Source organism: Mesocricetus auratus, unplaced genomic scaffold, assembly GCF_017639785.1.
Source record: "Mesocricetus auratus isolate SY011 unplaced genomic scaffold, BCM_Maur_2.0 Super-Scaffold_100676, whole genome shotgun sequence".
In the NCBI taxonomy this organism is placed as follows: domain Eukaryota; kingdom Metazoa; phylum Chordata; class Mammalia; order Rodentia; family Cricetidae; genus Mesocricetus; species Mesocricetus auratus.
This window is the reverse complement of record NW_024429266.1, coordinates 153,481,186-153,504,591: the sequence shown is the minus strand read 5'-3', so window position 1 is coordinate 153,504,591 and position 23,406 is coordinate 153,481,186. Positions and strand designations below refer to the sequence as shown.

The 23,406-nt window shown below is 45.2% G+C and overlaps 1 protein-coding gene across 4 annotated transcripts in view; it reads left to right on the top strand.

Moving 5' to 3' along the window:
* The window catches only part of Prickle2 (prickle planar cell polarity protein 2), a 327,604-nt gene that overhangs the window by 278,487 nt on the left and 25,711 nt on the right, over positions 1–23,406 (top strand). For all 4 annotated transcript variants that reach the window (XM_013114215.3, XM_021227814.2, XM_013114214.3 and 1 more), the window contains 4 exons: positions 41–178; positions 2,787–2,990; positions 6,026–6,212; positions 10,870–11,745. In XM_013114215.3, coding sequence (XP_012969669.2) covers positions 41–178; positions 2,787–2,990; positions 6,026–6,212; positions 10,870–11,745 — 1,405 coding nt within the window. The remainder of the gene's footprint in view (positions 1–40; positions 179–2,786; positions 2,991–6,025; positions 6,213–10,869; positions 11,746–23,406) is intronic.

Below are 23,406 nucleotides of genomic sequence, written 5' to 3'. Positions count from 1 at the left end.
AGCCATGACACCTCCTCCATGCTGTCCTCTGTGTGTTCAGGTTCGATACTGCAACTCCCTGGATGAAGAGGAGAAGAGGGAACTGAAGCTATTCAGCAACCAGAGGAAACGTGAGAACTTGGGCCGGGGGAATGTCAGGCCCTTCCCTGTTACCATGACAGGAGCCATCTGTGAGCAGGTAAGGATGGACTGAGCCCAGGAAGTTCACTCTCCAATTATTTTATTGGATACTTGTTAGGTGCTCAGCCCTCTTCTAGACCTCAAAGATAACAGCAGTGAACAAAAGACATGGGAGTGTGGTCTTTCTCATGTAAAGAACTGTGCACCGGCCGGGCGTTGGTGGCACACGCCATTAATCCCAGCACTTGGGAGGCAGAGGCAGGCAGATCTCTGTGAGTTCGAGGCCAGCCTGGTCTACAAAGTGAGTTCCAGGACAGCCTCCAAAGCCACAGAGAAACCCTGTCTCAAAAAAGCAAAAAAAAAAAAAAAAAAAAAAAAAGAACTGTGCACCAGGGGAGTCATACAATAAATCAAATGAGTAAAATAGAAAAGCTGCATCAGAAGGGGTCTAGGAAGGTGTGATGGCTGCAGGTCAAAGAAGGCCCACCAAGAGGGTGGCGTCCGGAGAAAAGGCGTGTGGAGATGCCCGGAAGAAGAGGCATGCAGATCCGGGGCATGAGACACAGCTAGCATGGAGGCCTTAAGGAAGGAGGGAGGGTGGCTCCTGTGGACAAGAAACAGTGGCCTGTGACTGAATCAGGAGGAGTAAAGGGCAGGGATGTGCAGGTGGAGGCAGAGTTCATGGAGAGCCGTATAAATAACTGGAAGGACCAGACAGGGTCATGACTTCACCCTTTGAAAGGATAAAAATAGAGTTCTCTGGACGATGAGTCAGTCTCATTCAGGATCATCCCAGCACGGGTGACCTTTAAAAGGTGGTATGAGGTATGATGCCTACATTTATTCTGAGTTTGGGAGTTCTTTTCCAAAGTCTAAGGAGAGACCCCATGCCATCTCCTTGGGACCTCATCGAGTTGAAGGAGCTTTTGCCTGCTCTGCTGTAGCTTGCTTAGGGTATGGTAGAGAAGCATACTGAGGCAGGACAGGTGTATCACCTACCTGCCTGGACCAACCTCACCCCATTCCTGCTTTCCGGGGAAGAACGCCATGTCTTAACCCTTCTCTAAATCTTCCCAGGTTTCATGCAGCTCTGTCTAACTCAGTCTTTGGGTGGCGGGCCAGCTGGGTTGGAAAGAAGAAGCTAGAGACTAGTTGAGCGGGGCAGGTAGTTTTTAGAACCCTTTTTTTGAGATTTCACAGGAACATCTGGACAAAACCTGGTAGATGGGTAGCAAAATTACTGGACCAAAGTGGGGGCGGTGGGTCATTATTCTTGAAAAGAATCCTTGAGACTAAAGCCTGAGATGTAAGTGACCAGTGCTTATTGTATGAAGTTGACTTGCTCACTTCAGTGCTGACCCACTCTCAGATCAGCCTCCTCGTGAATCGGGCTTACCTAAAGAGGAAGAAAAGCTGGGCTCACACCTGTGCAGGATAGTGTCAGGAGTGTCGAAGTGGAAAGGCCTTCTATAGTAAACCTTGTGGAACCACTGGTGGGGGATTAAATATGATTTTGTGTGTGGATACTTTAGCTGTTCTCTCATAACCATGGAAGGTAGAGTTGTTGCCTTCTATATTGTGATATCACACACACGAGTCACCAGAAACCGTTCCTCAAGTGTGTGCCTTTATTCTGTGGATCATATTAATTCATACAAAATCCACACTAGGAGAAGGTTTGGAGGCACCTTTTCCACTCCTTAGTCATTGTCTGTGAAGCTCATCCACCTATGTGGGCCATCCTGCTAGGCACAGGTCATGACCTCATGGTCAACACCATGGTGAACACAGAGCATCTTTGTGAACCCTCAGACCATCACTCTGGATTCTAACCCCAGCTGTAAGGATGAATCATCTGTGATTTCTGCCTTGTATATCCTGGGCTTAAAAAGTCACACCTTTCAATCAAGACTGTGTGAAGAGACGTGGTGGAGAGCTTAAAAAACATGCCTGAAAGGCATAGGGAAGAGAAAGAAGCTATTTAAGAGTGAGTGGATTTGGAGGCTGGGGAGATGGCTCCGCAGTTAAGAGCACTGGCTCTTCTCACAGAAGACCCAGGTTCAATTCCCAGAACCCACATGACAGCTCACAACTGTCTGTAACTCTGGTTTCAGGGGATATAACACCTTCACACCAAAGCACATAAAATAGAAGTTAAAGAGTGAGTTGATTTTATGTGCCTAGTCCCCTCCCATTCAATAGTGCAGGCCCCCACTCCAACCAAGCCCTTTCTCTGTAGCCTTTCCTGCCGGTGTTAAAGTGGCTACCTATGCCCCTGCATGAACTTTTGGATATACAGGAGATGGTTAGGCTTTTCTTTCCATTCTCTATAAGTTCGACTTGGTGCCTGCAAGTCCCCCATATACTACCACACTGAGAATCTGTCTCACACCTTTATGTTTCTCATTCTCTATTACTTAAGTTGCCTTACTTAGGCCCTGGGGTGAGAACTCCTGGGAAGAACAAGATAAATCTGCCCTACCAGCTATGTAAAGCTGGGAGAGGGAAGGACTAGGGGACACAACACACAGGATGGACACGCATACACATACTAACTAGTATGCCTATAACACCCGAGTAGCTAGCTGTTGGTAGTAGTTGGATGTCATTATTTTATAGCTGTGAGAGATACAGCTGATGTTGTGTTGTTTCTGTTTGCCTCACAGTGTGGAGGGCAGATTAAAGGTGGGGACATTGCTGTGTTTGCATCACGTGCTGGCCATGGCATCTGCTGGCATCCACCCTGCTTTATATGCACCGTCTGCAATGAGCTTTTGGTTGACTTGATCTACTTTTACCAAGATGGGAAGATCTACTGTGGTAGGCACCATGCTGAGTGCCTGAAGCCACGCTGTGCAGCCTGTGACGAGGTCAGAGCCCCATCCATGTGTGAATACTTTTAACTTTTTTGGCATGTTCAAGGAAGGCAGAAGAGGCACCTTCAGTATCATGATGCCTCTGTTTCTCCCTCTGTCTGTCTGTCTGTCTCTGTCTCTCTCTCTCTCTCTCTCTCACACACACACACACACCACACACACACTCAGTCTCCCACAGACTGTCCCCAGTAATGTTATCCTGTCCCACCATCCCTCTATTGCACCACAGCGTGACATCTGTGCGCGGCCTTCAGCTCCCCATACAGGGAAACAACCACAGATGACTCTGCCCTCTTATGTTAACCCAGTCACAGTGGATCTGGCATCTGGCATATGACCCACCAAACTCAAAATGGTGGATTCGCAGCCTCCCCTGTAGGAATAGGGTAAGGAACCACATGCTACAACTACAGAAATTCACAAATGGCATTCAGCTAGTACTAGGCCCTTACAGTTCAACATATAGACACACACACACACACACACACACACACACAAAATAAATAAATAAATAATAAAATAGAAAGTAAAGAAGTCATTGAGCAGCTTTAGATTCCAACTAAAACTCTGGGATGTGCACATCAGAAATAGAGTTCCACTTCTAGAAGATTCTCTGGAACAATTGGTTAGAGAGGGGAAGAAAATGGGTGGTGGATATATGCATACGTAATAAATAAATCTTTTTTTAAAAAGGAAAAAAACAATAAAAATAAAAAGAAAGTGGGCGGTGGTGTTTGCTTTTTTTTTTTTTTCTTTACCACAAAAGTCTTAGAGGTCAGTGGATAGCTACAGGGTTGTTTCCACTTCTGGCATGACAGGAGTCTGAAAGCATTGTGGTAAGAAATCAGAATGGCATACAAAGACACTGCTTGCCACTTCTTCCTCACAGAAGCATGCCCAAGCACTGCAAAGTAGAAAGTTTGCCTTCACTGTGGAACCTGACCCCTTAAGGAATCATTTAGAGCAGTGGTTCTCAACCTTCCTAATGCTGCAATCCTCATGTTATGATGACACATACACACACCCAGTCATAAAACCATTTTGTTGCTAATTCATAACTGTAATTTAGTTACTGTTATGAATCAAAATACTTATCTGATACGTGACCTCTAAGGGGTTGTGGCCCATAAATTGAGAACCACTGATTTAGGGGACAGTCTTAGAAGGAATACCACTTCATAGAGGAGCTCTGTGCTTCTGTCTGGGCTTATACACAACAGTCTGGAGGCATCACTCTGTCTGCCAGGTCCCTTCCCCTAGCCCTGTTGTCCCTCTCAGGACTCATGAATGCTAGCATTTCATATAAATGAAACCATGATGTTTCCTTTGTCTCTGGCTTCTTCCACCTAGCACAATGGTTTCAAAGTCAATTTCTGTGTAGTAAATATTAGCACTTCATTCCTTTCCATGGCTGAGCATGAATTATGTGAATCTATACAAACAGTTTTTTGCATATATCGCATTTGGCTTTGCCATTTAGCGACTGATGGGCATTTGTTTCTACTTTCAACTGTGATAAACAATGCCACTTATGAACATGGATGTGTAAGTTTCTAGGTACACATAAATTTTAAATGTTAAATTTTTTCATGGTAATTCTAAGTCTAACTCTTGAAGGAAGGCCAAACTGTCTTCTAAAACAGCTGTTCTACCTTCCGTTCTTATTGTCAAGGTAAGACAATTCCAGCTCATATACATTCTATACATTCTCTTTAATTCTTGCAGTTGTATTCTTTTTTATTATAGCCAACCTAATAGGTATAAAATAATAGCACAGTGACCGTTAATTCATAATTAATAATGAATTAAATAATTTTAAATACTTTTGTCTATCTGTTTATTAATTTGGGGGGACAAGTATGGATTAAAAGCCTTGACTCATTTTTCACAGTTGGATTAATATTTTTTTACTTGTGAGGGTTTGTTCATATGATCTTGATACGAGTCCATTGTCATGTACGTGGTTTACAGATATGGTCTCCCTCTCTGTATTTTTACTTTTTATTGATAGCCTTCGAATAATAAAGGTTTTTAATTTTGATTAAGTCCACATGATTTGTCAATTTATATATTGTTATATACATGTGTGTTGCCATGTCTATGAAACCATTGCCTAGACCAAAGTCAAGAAGGTTTACAACTGAAGTTTCTTTTAAGAGCTTTGTCACTTTTTTCCTGTTAGGTAATTCATCCCCTTTCAGTTAATTTTTGTTTATGGTGATAGTTTTGCATGAGACTTCCGATCATCCCAGCTCTGTTTGTTAGAGACTATTCCTTTATCATAGTATAGTCTTAGCACCACCTTTGACAACCAAGTGCCATTCTCTCTCTCTCTCTCTCTCTCTCTCTCTCTCTCTCTCTCTCTCTCTCTCTCTCTCTCTCTCAATCAATCAATTCCTGGACTCTCTATGTTAGTTTTAATGGCAATGCCACACTAAACTGATTATTATAGCATCATAATACATTTTAAAATATGTGATTTGAAGTTTGAAACAACTCTGATGGGTCAAAACATAAAATACTTCTCAGGGCCAGGAAGGTATTAGACATGAAGGTGACCAATTCTGAGACACCAGGAAGTGTTAAAGACCATGACCAGATGTCCAACTGGCCATTCATCTGGAATTAGCAGTCGCTTTTCTTAGCTTAAGATTATTATCACATATAAATGCATTCCAAGCATTGCCCAATTTAATGTTTTCAAGAAGAAAAGGAAGAGAGCTCCAAGGATTTATATGACATTCCCACTTTAGAAAACACCATACCTCAAACAAATGAAGCTGGTATGTGAAAGCTATTCTTCATTTTGCTTTATGCTTCCCAAGGTAGAACATACACTCTCCACTGAAATGTAGCACCATATTTAATTGTGCTCCAGGCAAACGAAGTTGTGGTATAAGCTTCCGGACATGCAGTGTTGTCAGTTTGTGGGTCACACCTGCTTTCCTGCCTTTGTAGTTGGGGGCTCTGTAACTCAGTGTGTCACCACAGAGAGTCTTGGACACTGACCGGTGGCTTCTTATCCCCAGATCATCTTTGCAGATGAGTGCACTGAAGCTGAGGGCCGGCACTGGCACATGAGACACTTCTGCTGCTTTGAGTGTGAGACCGTGCTGGGGGGCCAGCGATACATCATGAAGGAAGGAAGGCCCTACTGCTGCCACTGCTTTGAGTCCCTATATGCAGAATATTGTGACACCTGTGCCCAACATATAGGTAAGGCACTGTCTGGTACTCAGCTTGATCCTACTGAGATGGGCTCCACCCTGCGTTGGCCATAGTTAGAATCCCTTTGCTTGCAATTAGCAAACCAGCTGCTACTAGCTTCAGTGAAAAGGAAGCTTGGCTCCTTTTACTGGAAAAACCAAAGAGTGTTTGGCTTCAGGTAGAAGTGGATGAAGGGTTCAAAAAAAAAAAGACCCATTGTTTTGTTTTTCTCTGTGTTAGCTTAGTTTGCCTTCTTTCAGCATCTTTTGGGAGTAAACTGTCTTCACATGGTGATTGAAATGTTGCTCTGGTTAGACATCGTCTTAACACATTACCTTCTCAAAAGAAGGAAGGAACTGGCATGTCATTTCCAGGTCAGTTCCTCTTGGATGGAATCTCATCCGTCCTGACTTGGCCGTGGATCTGCCTTCAGGTGGGACTTTGTGGTACACTTTTCCACTCTCAGAGAAAAGTGTGAAGCCCCAAAAGGAAAAATTTGGAGAAATGAACATATCTCTCAACAACATTTTAGACAAAATCAGATGGGCAGAGGGAAGAATGGGGGTAGGGTCCTTTGGTCACTGGCTTCCAGCAAGTGTGTTTTCTAGAAACTCAGCAACAGTGAGCCTAGCCAAAGGCAGAGCCAAACAAGCAGTCCATGAACTGTGTGCTCCCAGTTTACGGCCCCCATTAGTTCATCTTCTGCTTCATTGGGCCAGCTTTTGCCTTTCCTTTTCTGGTGCCTTGGGGACAAGTGCCACTGTTTAAGAAATGGTGGCACTGGACAAATATCTATGGCCTTTCTGTAGTCACAACACTCCAGGAAGCCTGTTCAGAAGCTGTCAGTGTCATGCCTGCAGTGAGGAGATGTGGAGACCCTCCACTTCGCTTTTGTAAGGATCCAAAAGAAACAGCCTTTTCTCTGGGGTTCATTAGAAATGAGAGATTTACCATTGCCTTCTGGACTTTGGTGATGGTGAGAACCTTTCTGCCAGAGTGCCCTCCCCTCTCACCAAATGCCACCTTGACCAGGTGCCCAGAAACCTTTCTGTTTACAGGATTGTCACATTCAGACAGGCTGATGTTCTTTGGTGCTTTGAATTAGGAAATGGGGACCAGAATTGTGACTGTACGTGTGAAGCGGGAAGTGGGAGGGACCATCCCAGGGATAGCAGTACATTGTATTGACTCTAGGCTGTGCATGGGGTAGATTTAAGACCACTAGTCAGTGCTTACCCAAGTGGGAGAGACTGAACATTAGACGCTTAACCCACAGCAGCAACACCACCTTCTAATAGCTTTTCTGTGTCCTTTCCCTTTCCAAAGAGGCCACAGGCCTAGCCACAAATGGCTACTTAGAGTTTTCTCCCAGAAGCTTGGGAGAGAAAACTCTGTTTATGACTAGCTTGTGTGTACCTCAAACGGCCCCTCTGTCTTCCGTCTTCTTTCAGCTGTCCACAGCTTTTATTGGCATCCTCCTTTCCTCTTGAATCCATAAAAGGCATCCTTCCATATTTTACTAGAAAAGGTGACTGCCTGTGGTCTGCAGTCTGTCTGCTGCTATAGTTAAGTTGCTGTCCCTGATTTTTTTTTAAAGTCTACTTTTCTGCAAAATGTGATTTCCCTAGGACAGTGAGCTCCTGCTGTGTGTATCATGTATACCTCAGCCATCGATGCCACACCTCTGCCCATACTGTACAAATATTCCATATTTATGCAGCTGCTCAGAGCAGATCCTACATCAGGCAACCGTTGCCAAGGCAACGGGACTCTTGCTTGTGCATAGCAGAGTAAACAGTCTTATAAACAGATGAGGCTGTGGTGGCAGCAGATGCATGCTCCTTTAGAGAAGTGCTTAAAGGGCTTAAGGGTTTGGTTTTTTTTAAGGCATGCTTAGATGTTGAACACAGAGCCCTTTTCCAGATGTTTGGAGTTCAGGAACAGTTCAGAGGGCCATCTGACATCGATGTTTATCAGAGGCAATGTTCAGCTGCCTGATGGGGCTGCTTTGTAATTTGCCTCTCTTTCTCTCCCCCCCCCCCACAGCCTGTCTTATGGGGCCCCATTCCAGAAAGTTTGGCCTTCCCCTGACACCTCTGAGCACATTTCCTTGCAGCGTGGTGGTGGACAGGGCAGAGGACTCACCCTTCCAAGTTCCCTGGTGGGGAGTGGGCAGAGATACAGCTGTGGGTTACCACGTTAACTAACTGCGTGTCATCAACGATCCTAGGTAGCTGAAGAGACCAAAATGAGCTCTCGAGAGTCTTGACACAGAGAAGAAAAATTGTAAAGGGGGGAAAGAAAGGCTTCATGGTCTCAGGGTTTGCTCTTGGATAGCATCTGGGCAGTGGCCCTCTGCAAAGAGAGAGCTAGGCTTTCAGACCTAATAAAACTGAAGTAAAGACAGTTTGAATAGCTAGCAGACTGAGACTAAGTCCTGTACATAGTCACTCACAACAGCCTGGTTTCATCTCTGTGCCTCTGCTGGGGAGGCCCTAGAGTTGAAGCCACTTGCCTGAAACCACACTGATAGAAAACACCCAACTAAGATTCAAACCCAGCAGATGCGTTTCAGTGGTTCTACAGCCCCCTGGAAGTGTCAGGGCTGGATTGGCCCCATTTTTAGTACATTTTTCTACATCCCTATACAACTCATTGCTTCCCCCATCGGCCTGGGCAGAAGCATTAGCTGGAGCACCAGCTTAGAGATGTCTGTTTCCAGCCCCACCCCAACTTTCCATTCTCAATCTACCTGGGAATAGGAGGGGTAGAGTTAGTCACAGAGTGGCCTTCTCAAATGGGGTTCCTTGTAACAAACAGCTCTGTCTTCATGAAGTTTCCCTCTTATTGGCAATAGGGATTAGTGCCTAATTGAAGAGACACTTCTTTCCCCAGATTGGAGAACATCTAGCAAGAGAAGAATTCGCCTCCTTCCTGTCTGCCCCTGGGCTCAAGTGACATGAGATCCAGCAGAGGCAGAGCCTGCTAGGAATAAGTTGCTTCCTACAGCACTTTGGTCCCAGCAATCATTCCCCTCTCAGGTGTCTGGAAGTTACAGCTTGAAAATCCAGGCTGTGGAATTCTGGCCACTAAAAAGTGGAGGTTCATTTTAGTGCTGTTTTCCTGAAGAGACCTTTATCAACACACACTGGCAATCTTAGTAGATCTGTTCCTACCCATGGGAATCCCAAGGGTCTATATTCTAATAGGCTGCCCCCAGGGTAGGTACTCCAACTGCCTGTTATATCACTCTTAGAAGCCTCAGGCAATCCTCTCATTGCCCTGTTGCTAGTTATGAACCATCCCTAGACCAGATCCCAGGACTAGGAACTACTGTTGACTGTTAGCCAAGGTTTGTTCCAAGGCTGTTCCAGTGCCCAAGTAATGGCATCCACAAGGTCAGTACTCTCTTTCCATCAGAAGAAGGCAGAGGAACCAGTAAGAAACAAGAGCAGAAGGGGGGATGTTCCCTAGCACACAGGAATGTGACAGCAGAGTCCTGCCATGGAGGAACTGTGCCTCCTCCTGTCCTGATAGCATTGGGTGCAGGTTGTGTGCCAATGGGATGACATCTTTTCCAAACACACCCATAGTTTTTTTTTCTTACCAAGAGTAAACAGGATTTCCCACACTGACAGTTTAAGCCTCCTTCTTGCTTTTCCACTGACTTAGTCTATTCAGAACCACAGACGGGGCAGTTTCTAAGCAGTACAAACATGTCTCATGATTCTGGAGGCTGTGAAGGCCATAGTCAAGGACCTGACAGATTTGGTGTCTGGGAAGATCCACTGTAAGTGTGGATGATGGCATGGGGAAAAGGAGTAATGAAAAGTGGAGAAGCAACCAAGGCTGCCATTGTCAGTGGACAGGAAGGCTCTTGAGACAGCGGATTCCTGAGTAAAGACCACAGGACTGTTATGGTTTTTCAGAGCAAGACTTCTGAGTACAGATCTGGTCTCTGAGTACATTACCTTAGGCAAGTCCTTAACCTTCTGTGTATGCATTCCTTGTCCAGAAAACAGAATCTCTCATAGAAACTCATCTTAGACAATCAAGTGCTTTATCAGGCTAGTAGTGTCACAGATTGAATATCCCTTAGCGGACATGTCTGGGAGCAGTATTAGTTCAGCCCTTAGAACCATGCATGTCTATAATGAGGTGCTTGAGAGAAAGGACCCAAGTCTAAACATGGAACTCATTTATATTTTCTATATAGCTTATGCATATAATCTCAAGATGCTTTTATAAGACATCTTAAATACTTTTATGCATGAAGCAATTTTATTATACAGAATTTTCTGCTTGCAGCGTCTTGTTGACACCAAAATTTTGGCTTTTGAAGCATTTTGGGTTTGGATTTTTCGATTAAGGATGCTCAACTTCTGTTGCTATTTGGGGAAAATGTATCTCTGGCAGAATACATGGCTAAGCTGTTCTGATCTACATTCTCCATGCTACTAGCAGGGGAAGTTGTGAAGTCTGCTGACTGGTAGAATAAGTTGTAACAGGGTGTGGGCACCGATGCATGGGACCTGATTGTGGTGTGATTGTTGTAGTGTATAGTGTGTGTGTGTGTGTGTGTGTGTGTGTGTGTGTGTGATGTTTCATGTGATGTTGTAGTGCTCAGTACAGCTCCTCAGCCTCCTTTCTGTCTCTTGCTTCCCAGGGATCGACCAAGGTCAAATGACCTACGACGGCCAACACTGGCATGCTACTGAGACTTGTTTCTGCTGTGCTCATTGTAAGAAGTCCCTCCTGGGGCGACCGTTCCTCCCAAAGCAGGGCCAGATATTCTGCTCACGGGCTTGCAGTGCCGGGGAGGACCCCAATGGCTCTGACTCATCTGATTCGGCTTTCCAGAACGCCAGAGCCAAGGAGTCTCGTCGCAGTGCCAAAATCGGCAAGAACAAAGGCAAAACAGAGGAGGCCATGCTGAGCCAGCACAGCCAGCTGCAGGTGAGTTCTAACCGGCTCTCAGCTGATGTGGACCCCCTGTCAGTGCAGATGGATCTCCTCAGCCTATCCAGTCAGACGCCCAGCCTCAATCGGGACCCCATTTGGAGGAGCCGGGATGAGCCCTTCCATTATGGGAACAAGATGGAGCAGAATCAATCCCAGAGTCCTTTGCAGCTCCTCAGCCAGTGCAATATCAGAACTTCCTATGGTTCTGGAGGGCAGGGAGCAGGAGCCCAGCCTGATGTGTGGGCCAAGCACTTCCCCAACCCCAAGAGAAGCTCGTCAATGGCCATGAAGGGGCACGGTGGCAGCTTTATCAAGGAATGCCGTGAAGACTATTACCCAGGGAGGCTGATGTCCCAGGAGAGCTACAGCGATATGTCCAGCCAAAGCTTTAGTGAAACCCGAGGCAGCATCCCAGTTCCCAAGTATGAGGAGGAGGAGGAAGAAGAAGAAGGTGGCATATCTACACAGCAGTGCCGGCCCCGACGTCCACTCAGTTCCCTGAAATACACAGAGGACATGACACCTACAGAACAGACTCCTCGTGGCTCTATGGAATCTCTGGCCCTGTCCAATGCAACAGGTAGGCTAACCCTGGATAATACAGTGTTTTTCTCTACAACGCCCTTCTCCAGCTGACTGCTGCTGGGGAAGGTTAACCCAGGTGTCAGAGACCTTCTGTCTTTGATGGAATATAGAGAAAGCCTGAGTTCAAAGGCTGGATGCCTGTGACACATGATGAAGTTAGGGGTGGGCAGATACTCCCAGTAGAAGGGGAGGAGTCAAGACAGGAATGGTATCTCCTATGGAGTTTGGCTTCAGCTTGCCCCATGGGGCTCTAGAGATTATGTGGCAAGTAGGTTTCTTCTGGTGACATTCAGACTGATGTGTCATCCTGCCATGCCCACCCATCATTGCCTTGGACTGCTAGAGAGTGACATTGTGTATATATGTGGGGGTAATCTAACATAGTTGAAGGTTGGCTATGGGTAAGGATCATGTTGTTCAACAGCATTCATGAGAAAGAATAGCTATAAGGTGGTGGTATTTACTACACACTAAGATGCAAGAGCCCCAGCCTGGTGTTGCTTGAGGAGCCCAGTTTCCAGGGGCTCTCTGAACCCTAATACCTCAAAGATACACAAATAAATATTTATGAGAAATATAAATAAAACAGATGAGGAAGAAATCTGACTAAAATGGGCAGGATGGAAGTAGACCACCTCAGGATACTGTCTCCAACAATTTTCTAGATGGTTGTAGAGATAAGATAGTTGACTAACATGGCCATGGCTTTAACACCCAAGTGCACATTCTATGTGCTTGTCTTACTGACCAGGGTATGTAAGCCAGCCTGAGTGCTGTTTAAGACTCAGCGGTGAGTCATTTGCTGGGGGTGTTTCAGTCAAGCTCAGCAGAGCCTCATATTAGTCTGCCCCTTGATAAGAATGCTCTAGGATGTACTCAGTATTAGCAGAGAATCAGAATCATAGGCATACCTCATAGCAGGTCCCACAGTCAGAGTCTGGGATCTGCACCATTTTAACATTGCAGCCTGATAACATTCCCTTGTAGGCGTATGTAGACTGTAAATAGAGGTGGTAAACTCTGGTAGTCCCATCTGATGGGCTCAGCTGCTGATCAGCCCCAGCTACCAGTTATCATAAACATGAATATTTTAGCTAACTCATACAGCTCTTACCACATGCCAGCCACACCACATGTCGGCCATTGTTCTGGGCACAACACAAATATTAGCTATTAATTAAGTTGTCACAACGCTACAAGGAAAACATATCGTTATTCTTATTTCTGAGTTGGAAAATCAGAACCAAAAAGTTTGAGGATTACCCAGCTTCTTAAAATTAAATACATTTGCCATTTGACAATTTCACATACGTGTACAGTATATTCTGATTACTTTCATGCTCCAACCTCTCATTTCCTCCCACCCCTGTTCACTTCCCCTCCTCCCAATGGGTCCCTTCTCCATGGTGTGTCTTTTTGTTTGGTTTTTTGACCCACTGAGTTCTAACCAGGATTGGCAGAGTGACCATGAGCATGGAACTATCCAGTGGAGCTTGGTGGGTACACATCTAAAAATAATGACTCCTATACTCCAAAGCCATCAGTAGCCAGTCATTCAGCAGGGAGAAGTAGGGCCTGTGTAATCCCTCCCATCCAAGCTTGGCTGTTGACCCAGATGTTTCAGGATGACCAAGCTCTATTGACTCCAGAGCCATGCCCCTCTTGATTAGATCTTGCATAGAATTTAAAAACACAGGTTTTCAAAGATGCATAATCCATCTCCTAGACAAACAAAAGCCAAGCCATAGGACGTCTGTACAATGAGTTTTCCCTTCTCTCTCTCCTCAAATAAATGCTTTTACCAACTGTATTCCCACTTGTCCCAGAAGACAAAACTCTTCTATTCTTACCCCCATGTTTCATATGGGGGAAAAAATGAGACTTTGGTGAATAAGCATCTTCTCTGACATTGTAGAAATAAGCAGATGGTGTGGTAAGGACTGCCTGGGAACACTCACTCATGTGCTGTAATTATTTAAGGAGGACAATAGATAAATAGATACTTCAGCCTCTGAAGCTGGTTTCTTAGGCAAGACCACTTGCCCTAGAGTCACGGAGACATGTGTGCCCCTCAGTCTCCTGTCCAGGCCCTCTGTGGCACAGTTCAACAGAAACAGAGCCCAGGAATCTGTATTTTCGCTAGCTCCTTGCTGTTCTGATATGTGTCATTTTCTTAAAACAGATGTTCTGGGTTTGTCTGTTGTGACAATAACATTAAAGTACCTTATGAGGAAACCAGGGGCCTCAAGTAGAAGTCTGGAAAAGGCCAAGAGAGAACACATAGTCTCCTTTTAAGAGAGAGATGGGGAGGTGTTTATCCCCATAATTCTCAATGAGCAGTGTCCCTCTACCTCTGCTTTCTGAAGGGAAACACAAAGGCTGAGAAAAAAGATGCCAGAGATGAGCAGTGTCTAATGTGGTAGCTGGTTGCCATATGTAACTATTAAAATTCAATTAATTAAGATTAAATGTAATGGACATCACGGACCATTGGTCTACAAGTAAGCTATAAAGTGCTGTATTAGTCAGGGTTCTCTAAAGGAACAGAACTGATACACATACATACATACATACATGTGTACATACGTACACACACACACGAAGAGTATGGGGAGATATTAGACTAGCTTACAGTTAGTCCAACGATGGTTGTCTCACAGTGGAGAGATTGAGAATCCGGTAGTTGTTCAGTCCACAAGACTGGATGTCTGAGCAGTCCCAATCTCGTGCTGAAGGCCTGGAGGATTCCTGGAGAGCTGCTGGTCTTCAATCTATGTTAGGATCCTAAAAACAACTGGTCCTAACACTGGCAAAGGAGTGCCAAAGAGACAGGGATAGGAGAATTCGCCAGTGAGAGTGAGGGCAAGCAGGCATAAAGCAAAGTTTCCTTCTCTCCATGTCCATTTATGTGGGCATCTGCCAGAAGATGCCACCCAGACTTAGAGTGAGCCTTCGTGCTTCTAATAACCCGATCAAGAACACTGTCACTGGAGTGCCTGGCAGCTCGAGTTTCAGTTAATTCCAGGTGCAGTCAAGCTGACAGCCAGAATGAGCTATCACAAGTGCAACAGCAATGGGCTGAAATTTCAATTTCCTTTTCATTAATTTAAATTGCATTAGCTGCATGAAGCTAATGGCAGCTCTGCCAGATGAAAGGACAGAATAAGTGTATGGTGTATGTGCAGGGTTCATTCCACTGTCCGTCTCTGGGAGCTCCTGTTCATGCCTTGGTTTATGGATTTTCAGCCACTGGTTAAAAAAAAATAGTAGGTTGGGCGTTACAGTTCCAAAGTTAATTTCATTAGAATAATAATTTATTTTAGACAGGGTCTCGTGGCTGACCTCAAGCTCAAGCTCATTATATAGCTGAGAATGGCCTTTAACTTGTGATTCTCTTACCTCCCAGTTCTGGGATCAGTTTATGAGGCGCTGGGGTTGAACCCAGGTCTCTACCCAGCTACATCTCTTATAGTCCCTGGGTTCAGATCTTCTCGTCATCTATTTTTTAACATGTGACTAGGGATTAACCCCGGAGCCTCACACCTGCACAGCCATGCTCTGCCACTGAGTTGTACCCCCACCTCCTGTCTCCTTTCATGGTTTGTTTTGAAGCTAGGTCTCATGCAATTACCCAGCAGGCCTTCATGATCCTTCTTGTTTAGCGTCCTGAGCAGTTGGACTGCAGGCCTCTGCTACGAGGCCTAGCTCCACTTCATTGCCCAGGAGACCTGTGGCTTTAAACAAGCTGCTAAATTCTCTTAGACTCGATTTTCTAGAAATCCAGATTTAATGACTATTAATTCTTCCTTTGTGAAAATTCAATAGTAGGTGCAATTAAATTCAAGAGACACATCTGACCCTCTGTAATGATTTCTAGACACTGTATAATGTTAGTTCCTTTCCCTCCAAAACATATTGTAGGATGACTCAGCTGCCTCCCCACCCGCCATGCTCACCAATGTGTGGATTGCTGTGTGTATAAATGCCCCTGTGGCCTCAGCTTTCCCCAAGCAGCAAGAGGCCATACAGAAAGCAGGAAAAGTAAAGAAAGTAGGTTTGTGCCCTTGATTTACCATGGGACTACCAGACATGACAGCAAGGTAGAAAAAAATGACAGCTAATATTACAAGCACAGCTTCTGGTCCTCCTCGTAGCACAACATAAGTGACTTTTTACATCCTATTCCATATAGCCCTACACTGGAGATATAGCTTTGAGAGATGTCAAAAGCCGCTCTCTTTTCTGATCCTCCGGGATGCATTTGAAGTCTGCCAGAACATTTAGTAGTCTTTTCAGGAAACAATGATCTGAACCATCCATGCATTTGTAAGCTGTAGAATCATAGACTGAGTTACAGATATATATAATTCATTAATTCCTTGGCCATGCCACTAAAGCTTGGTTCAAGAAAATGGATTTATTTTTCCTTCTGAGGTAGGTAATGTATGCTATTGGGTAAGTTCAGTGTTTAATCTGGCAGACAGCATGGTCCTTTGTGGACAGCATTGTTCTTTTGAACAGATCTTAATAAAAGTACAACCCAGTCACTTGCCAGCGTCTGATCTGGGTCCTGGAACCGCCCAGATTGTTTAGTACTGGGAGTGTGCAAGCCCTTCTCCATGGAAAACATGGCCCATTCCTTCTGCTACCACTGAGTGACTCAGGAAGGCACAGATACCACTGTGTAAACACCATTGTGAGAGTGTGGTGAAACTCCTTAACCCTGCTCTTCCCAAATGTCATGTGAAGCTGCATGATAGTGGTGTCATAGCAAACCACTGATCATAAGCCAACATGCTGACATCTTTTCATGTGTCATGTTTTTGAACCCTCACAGCCCTCAGAGATGAGTCATCACAGACATTTCACAGATGAGAACAATTCATAGCAGTTGTCAATGCTGGCATCATGCCATAGGTAAATAGAAGTTATTACTTCTTTAAGTTCTGACAAATGGCAAAGACTCAAATCCAGGTGTGGCAGACTGCAAAGCCCATGCTCTTAACTGCCCTGATACATATCCTTGCAAGAAGAGTCATGATCACGGACAGGGGATTTGCACAGTGATGTTATATGAAGAAACGAGGCCTCCCTTCCCTGCTGAAGCTGGTTTGTGTGTGTCACATAGTAGTACAGGTGTGTGATAAAGCCAAAGGATAGGAGGCAGAGGGGTCAGTCTGATATGATGTGCCAGAGACAGGACAAATGGTCCAGGGGTTGGTGCCTAGGCAAGTGCAATAATGGGATGAGGCCATAGCTGCAAGTTAGGGGTCAAAGGCTAATTTCTTCATTGGGCCCAAGTGTATGGCAGAGATGGGACTGGAGGCTCCTAGCGGAAGCCATTACCACTAGGCAGCTATAGACTATGAGATGGTCCTCAAAGAATAGCTACTTTCTGTTGGAGGTGGTTAAAGCAGCAAGAGCAGATACAGTAGGAAGGGAATCCAGGTGCATGGAGTCGGGGAGAGAGAAAATGACTTCATTAACCCTCTCATTCATTCAGTACATATGACTTGCGTGCCTGCTCTGTGAATTACAGCTGCTGAAGTCATAGGCTGGCTTACCTATTCTTGCTTCCGTGTCCTCATCTTTAAATTGCAATGTCAGTGTTGCTATGGGGATTGAGTTAATTCCTGTAAATAATTTAGAACAATGCCCAGCACCCTGCAGGGGCCCATAGGACATCAGCAGCGTTAGGAGGGACAGCTGCCTGTGCATGCTGTGAAGGGTTAAAGTGACCTTCTCTGCTTGTATCTGTAGCCTAGTGGAGGTGACAGTCGCCATTTAAATGAGCAGTATCAAACTGCAGGTGGTAAGTGTGGTATACTGAAGAGGTATACAGAGGAGGAATGTTGGTGTGGGCGGGCAATCAGGGAGATTCGATAAGGGAAGGACTATGAGCGTGTGTGAAGGTCCTATGGTAGGAGGATATCAAAGTAGGAACTGAAGGACAGCCTCATGGCTGGATGGAGGATAATCACAAGCCTGGTAAAGAAGGAAAGATCTCCAAGGGCTGTGGAAAGCCTTTAAAATGTCATGCCAAGAAAGGAACAATCATCTATCCACATTTTGATGAGATAGCCATAGCAGTTTTATGGGCATGTACAAAGGACTAGTGTGGGCTCATAGGAAATCCTAGGGGGAAGTCCAGAGTACAGTGTCCAGGATATAAACAAGGTAAAGTTCAAAATAAGAGGAAGGCCAAGACAATGTATTAGGAGAAGAAACGGGCAGAGGTTTGCAGTGACTCGGAGAATGGGTCCTAGAAGCCAGAGGAAGACTGACTTGTGAAATGCTGGTGTGGGTGAGATTTTCCAACTTCATAACGGCTAACTTTTGCCAACATCAGCAGAAACTGTCTGTTGGTTGGCCTGGCTCCGAGGAGACATCTGAAGGGCTCCCCACCTTTTGTCACATACATGGTACATTTTCTCATTGGTACCTTTGGACAGGCCTCATCTCCCTACCTGGAGAAGGAGCAACTCAGTTGTTCAATGTGAAGCCATTGGTAGCTGGGGGTGGGGGTGAACAGTGGGGTAATTCTTTCAGTGTTGCAAACTGGAGAAGTTGCAAACAACAGTGGCAGTCTGAAGCAACCACTGGCATGGCTCCCTCTCCCAGGAATGTCTGAAATGCTTTTTAATCCTTATAATGCAAGCTAGTACTTGGGGTGGAACCATTCTTCTGTTGTGTGTAACTGGGTTCTCCATCCTCTAGCCCAGTTCCTTTATTTAAGTAGTTAAGCAGAACCTCCTTAGCCGCTTGGGACCCTTTGAGGGGCCACGCCTCAGGCATGCTGAGGAGATGTCAGGCCCTGATATTCTTGCCGATTTCTGTGTTAATTACTTGTGTTGTTGTTGTGATGAAAGCAACTTAAAGAGGAAGGCTTCATCTTGGTTCACAGTTCCAGAATATAATCCAGCATGGTGGGGACATCATGGCAACATGACCACCAAGGCCTGGCTCACGGTGGCTGGCCACACTGCATCCACATTCGGGAAGCAGAGAAATATGATTATCAGTGCTTGGTTTGCTTTCTCCTTTTTATCAAGTCTAGAACCCAAGCCCAGGCAATGGTGTTTGAAGCTGTGCATTTGAAAGCCTAGAACCCACTTGAATCGTGTCCATTGACACCCCATCCCCAGGGTCAACCTTGGAAGGACTTGGAAAATGCTCCAGGATTGTCATTGCATTAGCATACAGACTCTTTTTTTTTTTCTGCCTGTCTCTAACTGAATAGTAAAGCCCAGCTATTTTCCCAGCCATGAATAAAATATTCTGCTGTGCCGTCTGGCATAAAGAGTCTGTCAGAATCCTGAAAGAAAGCAAGGGCATTTATAGAAAGCTGATTACACTTCCAAGTAATGTCCACGCACTTCTCGGGTAAAGATACAATACCATTGCTGCATAGACCTGTTACAGCACTGAGCCCAGGCTTCATGCATACTCACTGGACAGTGTTCTGACATGTCGTGTTGGACTTCCTGTCAGAGCATACACACATGGAAGTTGCATGTATTCACACCTCCTCTTTATGAACACTGGGCTTTATTTCCATTGCTCTGAAGATTCAAATTTATGTCCATAGCATACAGACTCTTGTTTGCACGTATAACCAGTTATCAGAGTCTGCTCCATGTATTTCCAAGATTTTGGCTCCTTACCCAAGAACAAAATAGAAGTCCACACAGATTATAAAGTACCAAGGTAATTATTCAAAAGCAAAGCCATAGTATGGATTAGAAGGGAATAAAGATTGACAGTGGGTCTAATGAGTAAGGGTACTCAGGGTGCCTGATTATTGTTTGGGGCTTCTCTTTATAGGGTTTAAAAGATAAAAGTATTAGGTTACTAAGAGTATAAATTGGGTGGTTCTCTATTTTGAGTAAGAGGATTGGATCATATAATTTTTGTCACTCCTCATATTCCTTCCCATAATGTATCTAATTTTAATCATATACATGCCGGTTATGCCTCCACATAAGATGGTAATTAGGGGGCCCTTCACTTGAAGACTCCAATGCCCTTATTGCCATGTACCCAGACCTGATCAGATTGGATGGGCCCCTTGTCCATAGTTCCCAGTTTGTGTTCCAGGATGTGTTTGAATAGAAACAAGATGCTAATAAGGCATTTGGTATAGGAGTAAATCATTTCTGTTGTTTATAGTGGGTATGAGACTCTATGCAGGTGGGGAACCCAGGTTGCCAACAGGTTGCTAGATGCTTTGGAGAGGGGTGTGTGCACAGCCCAAGCCAGGTTGCTAAGTTACATAAGATTCTGAGTTATATAAGGTAGCTGTCAGCAGCCCTATCCCTTAGTAGCCAATAAAGAAGAAAGAGATGACGTTTTCTCTTCCAGTGGTCCACCCCCAAAGTCCGGAATTAAATCTTATTGGCCTGACTTGGATCACTTAACAGTTCTTAAACTGACCTCCATAGATAGAAAGAGTGAATCACATGCCTGGCCCAGGACTAGGTAGTGAGGCCAACCTTCATTACTGTGGGAGGTGGAGGGTATTACTAGGTACTTTTCTGTTGTATGATATACTACCACGGTCAAAGCATCTTATAGAAGAGGTTTATCTTGGCTTACAGTTCCAGAGAGTCCATCATGGTGGGGAGGCATGGTAACAGCCAGGAAAGCATAGCAGTGGAAGCAGGGATCTCCCTGAGAACATTTCTGTCCACATACTGGAAGCAGAGGAGGGTGAGGGGAGAACAGATGGGACAGGACAGAAAGTCAAAAAAGGCTCAGCCCCCAAAGCCCACCCCCAGTGACATTACTCCTCCTCCTCAAGGTTCCATTACCTCCCCAAATGGCACCACTAACTGGGAATCAACAGTTCAAATACTATGGGAGGCATTTCTTATTCACACTACCACAAGGGTTCTCAAGAGGAAATCAGGTCATGTGTTTAAAAGAAAAGATGAAACCGGTGGTTTCTAATCTATTGAATGTGCTCTTCCCATCTGCAGCTGGTCCTTTAAATGGATCCCATCCTCTGATGTCTGAATTTGACATCAAATGCTTATTTTGTATGAAAGTTGGTTATTTTTTTCTAGAGAAAAAAAAGGCCCTGGTTTGAGATGATCCTAAAGTGACTGTTAGGATGAATTGGATGGGGGCCAACCTTCTCAGAGACATGCCTGAGGGCATGCGTTCATGGAGGTAACTTCTTGTCAGTCCTCAAAGAAGCCAGACTGTCTTGTTGCCATGTTAGGATCTGAAATCACTCCTGTTTCCAAGTGACAATGAACAGAATGAAAGCCATGGAGGATCTGTTGATTTTCCTTTCTGGGTCATTTTCTTGGTACAGGGGAAAGTAAGGACATTGTCAGAGAGAGGAAGGCAGCATCGGATAGATGGGATAGATGGGATAGATGGGATAGAGCCCAGTCCAGAGTAGTTGCCTCTGACACCTGCTGTGCGTGGGCTTCGTGACATTCTTTGGGTCCAAGGAAGTTTTTTCAGTGTTTCTGTGTTTGTTAACTGTTTGGGAGGCATATTTTTAAGCTCTTTGGGGTATAGACAGCTACATGCTATCACACTCTGCTGGTACATAGCTCATATGCCAAAATACAGCTTCTATCCCAGCAGTTGGAAAAGTGGAGACAGGAGTTTGGACCTCACTGACCAATTAGTCTAGTCAATCAGGAAGCTCCAGATTCAGTGAGAGGCACTGTATAGACAAATTAGTGGAAGAAACTGAATGTTGACATCTGGCCATCACATGGATGCTCACACACACACAAACATAGAAACACAGATTCACACACCAAGATAAAAATCTCCTAAATGTGTTCAACTTCAAGTCACTCTCAGTATAGTAAATAGTGTCTCAATAAGTAAAGGAGACATTCATTGTCTATCATATGTGAGTGACATGTTTTTTTAAATACAATATATGGATAATTATAAAAGAAAATAGTAACATGCCAGGAACATTTGGTAACTTTGATATCCCCCAAATGAACACAACAGAAAAAGTGGACAACACTTGTAACAGAACCCACTTTGGCTCTAGAATCAAAGTGAAAATCAAAGTATATGAGATGAGAGGTCTGCAAGAATTGAAAAATGGCTAGTATGGGACTACTTAATGGAGGGAAAGGGTTTGGAGAGATATCACAGCTGGTAAAATGCTCAAAAGCATAAAGGCCCAAGTTTGATCCCCAAAATCCACATTAAAAGGAGAGAGCAGTCATGGTGGCATGTGCCTGCAATCCCAGTGCTGGAGAGATGCAGGCATGGAGATCCCCTGGGTTCACCGGCTACCTAACATAGCCTACTTGGTGAAATCCAGACCAGTAAGAGACTGTATCTCAAACAAAACAAAACAACAACAAAACCAATGGCCCCTGAAGACTGAAACCTGAGACTGTCTTCTCTCCTCCGAGTACACGTTCACGTGTGTGCACGCACACCTACGTAATCACATCACCACCGCCACACCACACACCAGATGCACCACACCACACCACACACCAGATGCACCACACTACACCACACACCAGATGGAGGGGTAAACTCCCTCTGCTGGAGATAACATCCTCTTCCACAAGCACTGGCGCCTGGTGGTAGCAATGTGGCCTAGGTCAGAGGCTGTCAGTGGGAGGGCAAGTTTGGAGGCACAGTGGGCATCACTCCTGGGTGCCGCTGGCTTCTAGTGGAGACTAGGGAGACTTCCAGACATGGTGCACAGGATAGCCAGCCTACACCTGCTGCTCCAGAGCATCTCCTGGCACCATAAGAAATGCCAAGGCAGAGACTAGAGTACCTCTAAGGAATTCCAGTGAAAAGCCTGAGCCTTCTTCTAAGTCGTTCTGGACCAACTCAGAAGATGGCATGACGAGACATGAGGGAGCCGCCTGCCTCCCAGAGGGCTGGTGACAAGAGCTCCCTCTCCTTTATCTGCTCCAGCAGGAACACACCTTGGCTTGAGCTCAGCAGGGTGACACTGACCTCCTTGCCCTCCCCTCCTCTCCAGCACTGTGCCTTGTGCCCTCAGGCCTGCAGCTCACTGGCCACAGGTAGATTCACCACATGATGTCACAGGGAGGCACAAGGAGAAATGTCTCAAGCTTTTCATTGCTCATCTGGCACCTGGCATCTCCACTACTGAAGAGTTATTGTTACTTTTGTTGTTAGCCACCAAGGTGCCCACCTTCCTTTAATGTGTGCAGGAAGAGAAGGGAACTTGAATGGAATTTGGGAATCAACAGAAAGGCTAGAATGCAAGTGTCAGAATTAGTGAGTGAGTGTGAGGTTTGGCTATCTGGGGATGTCAGTTACCTAGACCTGTGTGAGCTCTCAGACCCTGCTGTTTGGGGGAGGCGGATAGAATTCTCTTTAGCCCAAGAGATGAGCCTTTTCTCACTGGACCTGTGTTCCTATCTTCCCTGAGCTAGAAGAGGTTACCAGAACCCATGGCCTAATTATGCTCCCATCAGTCTCCCAGTGAGAGTGTCTGTCACCTCAAAACCACAACCACCACCACCACCACCACCACCACCACCACCATACCACCAATACTGATTAACCTTTCAGAGAATTCTCATTTCATACAGCTTGGAGAAGTTAACTTGTTCGTTGAGTCTGTGGATGAAAAGCTGGCCTGGCTAAGGGGTGGAAACTAGGAAGACAATGGAGGCAT